Genomic DNA, 11,268 nt, shown 5'->3' with positions numbered 1-11,268 from the left:
TAAAAACTTAACAGCATTAACCAAATACACAGACAAATTGTCATATTATTTGACACAGATTTAAGATTTCAAACAAACTAACCGCTTTCACATGTAACCTTTGAAGATTCTTACAGGGGTTAGATCATTACATTTTAAAAAGCAAATATTTACTTGGTAAGAAGACATTCTAATAGGTTTGACGCTAATGCAAATTGATCTTAACTTTGAGACAGGTTGATCATTCTAAACTGACCAAGTAATTTGTAACCTATTATATGCACAGATCTCATTTGTCCTTGTCAGTTATTCACCATTAACATTGAACGACTTTATATATACGTGTGCATACTTATGCCTTTACATGCTTAAATTTTAAACATCGTCTATTGTATCAAAATAATCTACTAGAAGAAGTTAATGATATCATGGAAGGCAACTGAAGAGGGATTGAAGGAGTGGTAACGCCAACATATTAGAAGATGCTGGACCCTAAAATGCACCAGAATAAACAATAGATCTCTGTAGACAGTCTGGGTAGGATTCAAGGAAAGAGGAACAATAAGACAACAGCCTAATACACTGAAGCAAACAAATGAATGAAGAAGGGCATTTGAACTGACAGGTAGGAATATGTAGAAGACTGAGCAACTACAGCAGTACAAGCTGTAAGAGGAGGATATACGGAAGAACTATATGATGCAATGAACAGGTCAAGAGGGAAATAAGGGAAACCAGAGCAACCAGTCAGGAACAAAGAAGAAAACCTAGTTACTGAGGTTCAAGGGGAACAGAACAGGTGGGTAGAACACTTTGAATAACTCTCGAATAGACTATCACTACTGAACTCACTGGACATTGAGGTAGATATTGTATACATAACAACAAATTCAGGTGAGGGCAGTCAGAACATCGGCAAGTTAGGTAAAAACCTCTCTGAGCATTTGCAAGAGTAAAAGCAAGACCCTGAACTGCAAAACAGCAAGCAATATTCAAGTCACAATTAATGGCAAAGCCTCCATGTATCTAGGTATCACCATTGATAAACAAAGAGAATATGATGCTTTCAGGGCCAAAAGAGAAGAGTCAAACAAAAGACAACACAGCAAATTGGAGGGGAGCATCAAGACCATAAATAACACTCGACAACAACTGAAAAAGAAAGTCCAGAACAGAGTTATTAGGAAATCTCTGGTCGGCGACCTATAGCCTAAGATGGGTAGCAGGCTTATGTAGGCAATTGAGTAAGTTAGTAAGTGTGTACGTAATTATGTAGGTACACAGGCAGATAACTAAGAAGTACTAAGACTAAAGGTCTAATATTGAGATAAACATTTACTATTGTTAGTTCAAAAGTGTTTCAGGTTACTGTAAGCAATTCTCTAATACACTACTAGAAGTGCTTTTTCAAGATCATCCAAGGAGTGGATATGTTGTCAATTTAACCGTCACACACTGATGATAGGGTCCTACATCGTAGTCGTTTGTATATCTAAAAATGGCTGAGTATCGTATTTATTGTGTCAATACATAATTTTTCGAATAAATAGTTTTAGCTTTCTTTATTCTGATTCATCAAAGTAATTACCATTCAGGGTAAATCTGTGGAAACATCAACTTAGCCACTACTTATCCAGTCTTCTGACATTACGATTTTTAACTTATACACGTTAGCTCTGAAATCGCTACAATATCATTTAGATGCTTCTAATAACTGTCAGTTTCTTTCTTAAGAATTAACTTGAGATAACTAAACAAAAATATCATTATAAGTACATACCACTTGAACCAATTAATGTATTATAAAGTCACAGAGTTTTTTGTATTTGTCGTAGAGGCACAAACAATAGAAAAACAGCATGAAGAAGCAAACAGAAAAAGATAAATTATTGAGTTAGTGATTATAATTATGTACATGATACCATTTATGTTTACCAGTACTTCACTGATATAACTATGACTACGTTTGTCAACAGCACTGAGTAGAGTTCACTGCATATTCAGTCTTCTTTAGGGGTCGTAATTCATAGATCTTCACGCGATTTTCAACTCCGGTTCTAGTATATAAGCAGTCAGTCTAAACTAATTATCAGTCACGAACTACCAAGTATACAAATACAACTGACAAAATTGATTTTAAATAGAAATGGATGACACTGACAGGAATTTTTAAACCAAAACCAGTCAAGTTTGCAAACACGATGGATGATAAATCCAGGTTTTCCAAGTAAAAATGGAAGATGATCAGTGATACACTTTATATCGATTTTAGTAGGATAAACGTTGCTTTCAGGACGTCTTGTGTGCTCACGATTCCCAGCGATTTGACAGCCAAACGCAGAACATTGATTTTATTCACATGGTTATTCAATATTAGACACGAAAACAATACCGCTGAACCAAGAAGAATAAGTGTATGGGTAGATGACTTAAAAAGAAGATTATATTTTTTCAGTTCTGCGTTCAAATAATTGTATTTGCAGTAGACGTAGAACATCACCTCGTTTTTCAGTGAGAAACGTAATTCCCTATCCTTGCTAGTAAAAACAACTGCAAGAAACTCTATGCATTCCTCTAGAGTTCTGTACATAAGAGAGTCTTGCAAAGTGTTTAGTACACACAACTCAGCTTCTATGATTTCATTTTTAAAAAATGGATGGCCCAATTTAAGCATGACCCTTTCAGCGTCTGACGTTTTAAGGATTTTATGTCTGTAAATTAACTTTGTAACCACTTGTAGGACAGTGATTAGATAAAGTACAATTTTTTTCTTCTTTGGTAAGGAAGACTGGTCAAAATTAGTTATCCATCCTTCGAACGACAAGTCTTTAAAGTAAAGGAGTAAAAATCTGTCAAACATCTCAATCGTTTTGAAAGCGACTTCATCAGGGGCGTTTAACAGCTTGCACAAATTCATAACAAAATCACATATGTTTTCACTGTAGAAAAGACCACGATATAAAGAGTAAGGTTTGATAGATTTAGGGTCAGGTTGGTTTGAAAACTTTAACCACTTTTGAAGCTCTTCATTGGTCAAGTCATCCATTCGATTTTTAAAAAGTCACTGAGCATCCTCAAAAGCTGAACGAAAGTTGCTATGGGAATCAAAATGAGCGGAATCCGTCAGTTTCAGTTTCGGTATTGAGATATCAATTTCGACTTTGCATGGCAGAATTAGTCCACTGTTTGTCCCTTAGGCCCCGCATCTGAACAATAATGGTTTATTCTTGATTACGGAGATGTGTAAATCATGTTATATCTTTTCTAGAAACTGTAGGACGCAACAACTTAGTTTGTAATAGATGTACCCGTGAAGTAACTCTCAGAGCAATCCAACTTAGCATACACAGAACCACAGTAATGTTTAAGCTTTCTTAAGAAAATTTTTGCAGACGATGCCATTGCTAGAGATTCTAGTGGAGAGTTCCACAACTTGGGATGATATACAGGTTACGTGGAGATTGTGATACCGGAATATCCAGAAAGGTACGGTTTGAGCATTATTGGTATTCTGTAGTTAATATAACCTAGAGATAAGAGATTTCATGTTGTCCGGCCGTATATCTTATGTGAGTATCCTCTTTGAATGTCGAAATCTTGTGGACTAACTTTCTATCTCTGGATCTGAAGATCATCTGCAAAGAAGAGTTTAAAAGTTAGAGGGATCATCAATGGACTAAAGAAAAAAGATTGATAAAGAGATTGACCCTCGCGGAACTTCACTTGTCACGGAAAACCATGTTGATAGAGTGATATAAACTTTGATTGTTTATTATCACTCGCCCGGGGAATATGAGCGACGTGTAACCGTACACCCATAAAATTCGGTTTCTATGACGAAGTACGATGGTCTGCCATATTGGATGCCTTGTAGAAGTCTAGGAGTTCTCTATGGGCTGAGCGGTTATGTCTCAGTGAGACAGTCCAGTCGTTCAACACAGTCAACGTGATTGTTTTGATTTTTAGTAGTAGGAATAAGAGGTCAGTCAACATATATCAACCCTTGAGGTTGACGATACCACAGGTGTTGTAGTCTGGCAACACATTACCAGCAACACCTATAATTGAATCGCACCCACCCAGTGAAATCAGAAGTCAGAAGCAAGGAGGCTGGAAGATATATTTGATAGATTATCAACATATCGAGGAGCGACTGATCTAAACTGGCTAGCGACCTCAGGAGACGTTGAACACACCGTCCCAACTCGTGATCTGGTGTGGATGTGTGACTGAGCGTCTTCAGCTAAGTGAGTCCATCAAAACTAATATGGTCAGCATCCAGTATCGAACACTTACAAGAGCTGTTGATTCTGGGGATTGATTTACCTCTACAAGGTACTGTGAAGATTCGATTTCTCTTTGAATGAACCAACGGAAGGTGCTGACATTACGTTTTCCGGAAGAGAATTCTAGTAATTCACTACTCGGTGCGAGAAACGGAACTCCAGACGTAGATGATTTGATCTCACTTTCTGATTTTTCTTAGAATGTCCTCTCGAATGACCAGTCCTTGATACAAGGTAAAGATAGGAAACATTAATACCAAGACCACCATTCAGTATTTAGTTAGCCAGTTATTATTCATCCTGCCACCTGCGGTAAAATAACGGAAATAGGTTGAGATGTCCAAGTTTGTCTTAACAAGAAAGGTCAGCGAGACCCTATACCAGTTGGTCTCTTCCCACTGAATTTGCTTTGCTATAGTCCCCTCATGTTTAAAATAAGGTCTGGTTGCTTGAATCCCATATTTCATATGGGTCCTCACAAACGTCTGGAATTATACCCTAAACGTTTCTTCCTCCAAGTTGTGATTTATGGATAGCTCATAAAATATGAAGCCTTTGGCAGCGGCGGTCTTACAGTTACTTCCAGTTCCAAGGTCACTGCTCGTTATCACTTCGCAAATCTTTATGATTACTTTTTGCATCACAAATTCGCCTATTGTGTAGCGATATGAACAGTCACAGTTATTTGCTTGCACCATTACACTCTTGTGGGAATCAGCTTTTTATGAACACTTATATATCCATTGAGCCAGCAACTTTAGGTCATGTTGCAATTCTATTCCACCTATGGTGTTGTAGAGAGTAGAATGGATATTAACACAACTGGTAAGTCATTCGCAACTGTAACAAAGTTTGTGTTACATATTCTGGCAAGTGGGGAACCATTTTGGGATGATCTGAAAACAGATTCAATGAGGAGGTATTTACGGAGAACTTATTAGTAGCTCTTTCTGTCTTTTTTACTCTGCAGAGGGTGAAAAAATTAGTCAGCGATTGGACTCTCTCCTTTATTTCCCCTTTGTTAACTGGCATCATTTATCCCCTTTTCCGGCCAGAATTTAGTTTTTTCCTGACAAACAAACACATAAAGAGACTTTTAAAATGAACTCGGATGAAGACAAAAAGCTTCTTAAAATTCCCGGTGGGATTTATTTGTGTTCCAGTATCAAAGAATGTCTTTGATTCTAAGGAACCGAAACCTCACGAAGCTTAGGCTAGCATGGGAAGAAATGAGACATAAATTATATTATAAATGGATTTTAATTTTTTTCCGGCAGTCTACAAATCCTATTACGGTGATGTGTTTAGTGTTAAGGAATCTAGATCCACAATGTAAAATAGGATATGTAACATTCTTTTTATGAAGCTACAGAGAAACTTGTTTTGGTTTTCCATGAACATAATAAGACAATATTAATCTGTTATTCTACCTCACATAGTTTTCTGAGTACAGTATCACCTGACACTTCGTTTTATAACCATTGGAATGACAATTGTTTTTATACTTCTACTAACCGTTGTCCCTCTGCCTTTCCAAATCAAGATATTCCTCTTCTGTTGTTTTTTACATTACAGTCAGTCAACCTCTTAATAGCTGCTTGCCCTAGAAGCACTACCACCAAAGGAAAAATGCACAAGTTACGATTACATAGCAAACATGTCGACAAATGACTAAATAATCACGACCACATTACTCGAACTGCTAGACTAATCCATATCATAGATTACCAAAGACATAGGACCTCATGAAAAAACAAGGAGGGAGAAAGAAATTGGTCGCTTTACGCAAGGTTGATACAAATATAGTGTACATTGAAATTGACCCAAATGATCTGAACGGACAGAAGTGTCGGAGTAACAGGTAAACTGGGACATTTGGGAACTTGTGAAATTATGGTCTACTTCATTATTAGTACTGCTCTAATAATAGACCTAGTCCCAAAATTGTAGACTTCTCATGATGTGACTGCATAATCCATAAGATCTTACAATGGAAATCACATCATTTTCTACAATGACTCATTGTATCGTAACAATCATCAACATATGATAGGGACCACATTTAGGTTGGAGATAGAAAAATATACTTATTATGAGTGAAAGTAATTTTACATAAGTACGACCACTCTTGCAAGGCCGAGCCATACCATCCGATGAACTGAATTTGGAATGAACGCTACCGCGTTCACCATTGTTGACCTTCTCTTTGTATTACATGTTGAAAGTCTATTTTGTCGCTTATCTCATGTTCAGCTTTGAGGATTGTGGTTACTATTCAATGCCACTACAAACTCAGTAAAAAAAGATGATAGTATGAGGTAGTGGTCATGATGTATAAGTTACGAGACGTGCATCAGGTACGGATATCCCAAATGTGAGGTAGTAATTCATGTGTGAGTTTATGGACATCGAGTCTGTTCCTGAAGCTATATACCTTGAGATTATGGTCATTCCAACTGGGAGGCCATAACAAGTGAGTACAACTTTAAAACGTTTCTTGTACATGTATGTACAAATCTCTTATGCATACACTCCACATAGCAATATTTCTTTGTTGCCCTCTGCACATAATGATTTCCTGTCGTCCTCTCCCCCATCCTCTTTCCTCTAGTGATTGACTGGATTATGAAGAATTCGACATCTGAGTGGAAGCAAGGAACACAATGGATACCTCAGAATCAACTAGACGATTTGGACATGGCAGATGACCTAGCCCTTCTATCCAATACACACGAACAAATACAGACAAAGACAACAAACGCAGCCGCAGCCTCTGCATCAACAGGCCTCAACATACACAAAAGAAAAGAAAGATTCTCAAATACAACACGGAGAACAACAACCCAATCACACTTAATGGAGAAACTCTGAATGATATAGATACATTCACGTACCTGGGAAGCATCATAGATGAACAAGGAGGACCTGATGCGGAGGTAAAGGCGAAGATTGGCAAACCAAGGGTCTCATTCCTACAAGGAACATATGGAACTCAAAACAACTGTCAACTAATATCAAAGTGAGAATCTTCAATACGAACGTCAAGACAGTCCTACTGTGCGGAGCTGTTACGTGGAGAACTACTACAACCATCATCAAAGAGGTACAAGTATTTATAAACAGTTGTCTATGCAAAATACTCAACATTCTCTGCCCGGATACCGTCAGCAACAGCGTTTTATGGGAGATGAGAAACCAGCTCCCAGTTGAAGAGGAAATTAGGAAAAGACGTTGGAAGTGGATAGGACATACATTGAGGAAATCACCAAACTGCATCATCAGGCAATCTCTAACTTGTAATTTTGAAGGGTAGCGCAAATGAAGAAGGCCAAAGAACACATTACGACGAGGGATAGAAGCCGATGTGAAAAGGATGAATAACAACTGGAAGGATTGCCCAGGACAGGGTTGGATGGAGAATACTGATGTGCGATCTATGCACCTCCACGAGGGGTAACAGGCGTAAATATGTTAACAAGTCTACATTTCAGTACATTAATTCAACAACTTTTTCATTTGTTTGCGGTCTGAAACTGACTAACCTCCCTGAATGACTGTTTTAACTTTGGTTAAAAACTTGACGTTTTGATTTCAACTGTCTCACTGTGTAACTGTATTATCGACTGATCCCGCTTAATTTCAGTAATTTGATCCGTCCCTAGTGGGATAAGTATTAAGCTTCCTAATTGTTAAGAGTCAGTTGTGCTGGACAGTTAACCACTCACTTATGATTGATGGAAGTCTTTTTTGAATAGCACTTTGTTCCTTTGTTCTAAGGAGTCTATTTACTGATTGTAAAGTAGTTGCGGAATATTATTGATGTTTTAACTTACTGTTCTACAGCTGATCTGACGGGTTGGTTAATGTGACTATGGTTATGCCTGGTGGAGAAAGCGTCGTCCAGATGTAATCTACTCGTTTTTTTATATAACATTGTCTATGTAGGACCACTCTTCCACCTTGTTTTGTAGGCATTTCCATGTTATCAAACCAAATATGTAGTGCATTATCGACTTTGATATACTTGAACTAAGGTGCACACTGAATCATTCTCCTATGCAGGCTCAGAATTTCAAACTGGCTGTTATTGAGAATGAGTGGTATTAATCTAAAGTTTGCGCTAATGAATTCGAGATTTTCAGAGGCCAACCACATACAGCGCGTTAGTGATGATTAATAGGATGTTAGCTTCCGAGTGACTTGACATACTAGTTATATTGTTTGGGACCCTGAGATAAACAGGTCATAGGCGGCACTATATTCCGACACAAACACATACACAAAGCCACATGGACTTCACTGGATCACACTACGCAGAACTAAATTGACTATATCCGCATCAACAAAAACTCCAGGAAGACGATGGGGGATATGAGAACTAGGAGAGGAGCTGATATAGCCTCAGATTACCACTTGCTGGTCGCCAGGATGAAATTAAAACTTAAGAAACACTGGACAATGGGGTAGACAACATCATAGCAGTTTAATGAGGCTTTTCTTCGGCATACTGACAAACTTAACAAACTTAAGATAACCCTCAACAATAGATTACAGGCCTTTCATGATCTAGTCATTGGAGAAGGAACTACTATGGAGAGCAACTGGAAAGAGACCACGGAGGCAACCAATTTAACATGTCATGAAGTTCTGGGCCAAAAGAAGCACCGCCATAAAGAACGGACCACCGCCGATACACTAGATAAGATTGAAGGAAGGAGGAACAAGAAGGTAGCAATCAATGATAGCCGAATAAGAGCAGAAAAAGTCAAACAAAGCACAAGCTGAATACACAGAAGTAAACAAGCAAGTGAAGAGGAGCATCAGAATCGACAACCGTGAATATGTGGAGGATTTAGTAATGACGGCGGACAAGGCTACGAGAGAAGGAAACATGAGAAGACTGTATAACACGGCAAAGAAGCTCGCTGGAAATTACCGTAAACCAGAACGACCAGTGAAAAGCAAGGAAGGCAAGGTAATCACCGACATTGAAGAACGACGAAATAGGTGGGTAGAACAATTCAAAGAACTATTGAATCGATCAGCTCCACTGGACCCACCCAACACAGAAAGAGCACACACGGACCTCCCAATCTATGTTGACCCACCAACAATTGAAGAGATCAGCATGGCCATCAGGCGATCTCAGCAAGTGTGATAACTATAGGGACATCAGTCTTCTCTCAATACCAAGAAAAGTCTTCAACAGGGTATCGTTAAACAGAATGGGAGACTCCGTCGACGCCCAACTTTGAGACCAACAAGCTGGATTCCGTAAGAATCGATCGTGTACAGACCAAATCGCAACACTACGGATCATTGTGGAACAATCAATTGAATGGAATTCATCACTCTACATCAACTTCATTGACTAAGAGGAAACATTTGATACTGTGGACAGGAAAACACTGGAAGTTTCTTCGATATTACGGCGTGCCTGAGAAGATAGTCAATATCATACCGAGTTCCTATGATGGATTAAACTAGCAAGATGGTGCATGGAGAACAACTCACTGACTCGTTTGAGGTAAAGATCGGTGTCAGACAAGGTTGCTTACTCTCACCCTTGCACATATATTTGGGTATCACAGAGCTAGTATCATCATATTCATAACAAGAGAGACCGAAAGAGTTGCGCTAGGCAACACCAGATTTAGCAACAGTTACCATTTCAGTGATTTCTGACAATACACTCTTTGCATCCAAGCAGCCTTGATGGCATAAACGAACACATCTGAGTCTATCACACTCTGCAAGTGTTAGATCAGAGCGAATTTCGTGATACCCTTCTATCATTCATCGCACTCCATCGGGTATTGACAGCTCAGGAAATGACAGTCACTTATTTCACACTGTTCAGGAATCAGCAACAAACTTTTAGATAACATTGAAGAAAAGAAACAATCACATTATGATAAAAACTTAACAACTGAATGAAAATGGATGAGACTATAATCTATGGACGACCTTTGAGCAACGATAAAATAACCTTGAGATTGTCAATCTACTAACTAGGACTAAATGGGGGTGGTGACGAATTAGAATCATGATCTACAGTTGATGGTTAGGAACCAAATTTAGAGTTTTCATCACAAAGTGACATCAACTATAATGTCGACATAGTAATTAGCCAAATGAGTAGACGAATTTCGCTCTAAAATCCGTGACCTATTATCTCAGATCTGATTGGTTCGTCCATAAATTATATTTTCACCTGGGTATATATGCAAAACGATATTCTAATTGGAAATTATTCAAGTTGAAACAGTGGTCTTGGTTTGTTATAGACGACCAAAATTATGACAGTAACTCAACGAGAAAAAAGTACTCAGACTGTGGACTGAAATACTTCGAAGAGATTAAACAAAGTGATCACGTTTCTTTACCCGTCCAGATGCAGATACTCTGTTCAGGCTTGCTATCAAGCAGTCGTCAGCATACGCATGTACGAAGTTAAATACCTAGAAAAACGTCATCGATGAAAACTCGTAGAGACCGAATCGGATGTTGATAGCGGTCTCAAGAATGTCGTCAGCAGCCTTGAGAATTTGGTTATGAGCTTTAAACAAGTTGGTTTTCGAAAAGACTGTTGTACCTTTCAAGTACGTGTCAAGTCGTGAATGTGAGGCAACGGGTGACGACCAGGAACGGTTTTCGCTGGTTTTCACCAGTTGCACGCTAATCGTTGCTTTCCGTCTTCGGGACAATATGCAGGAGAGATGTCCGTGGGCAGTGTTGATGGCCGAATGATCCCTAACTCCATCATGTGATCGAACTCATTTTTGGCCAACCTCAGCTTTCGAGGGCTACTCGGAGCGCTTTCGAGGAAACCGGTGGGTTGTTGTCGTGATGTGGTGTGTAACATAGCTGTTTACACATGCCGATTCCGGTTACGTTCGGTATACCTCAGAGTAATTATCGAGTATTTGTTGATAGAATATATATATCGTGTGCCTAACTGTAACTGGAGATAATCTGTAACCCGAAAAAAAAGTTACGCAAA

General features: G+C 38.6%; 1 protein-coding gene across 1 annotated transcript; it reads right to left on the bottom strand.

Moving 5' to 3' along the window:
* Positions 1-2,236: 2,236 nt before the first annotated feature.
* On the bottom strand, positions 2,237-3,025 carry Smp_203410 (uncharacterized protein; the record flags this gene model as incomplete). The annotated part of the gene is made up of 1 exon (XM_018800142.1): positions 2,237-3,025. The coding sequence occupies one exon, from the start codon at positions 3,023-3,025 to the stop codon at positions 2,237-2,239; it is 789 nt and encodes a 262-aa protein (XP_018653985.1).
* Positions 3,026-11,268: the final 8,243 nt, after the last annotated feature.

This window comes from Schistosoma mansoni, chromosome W, assembly GCF_000237925.1.
Source record: "Schistosoma mansoni strain Puerto Rico chromosome W, complete genome".
In the NCBI taxonomy this organism is placed as follows: Eukaryota; Metazoa; Platyhelminthes; class Trematoda; order Strigeidida; family Schistosomatidae; genus Schistosoma; species Schistosoma mansoni.
Note: the sequence above shows the minus strand (reverse complement) of the source record. Positions and strands in the feature narration are given on the sequence as shown.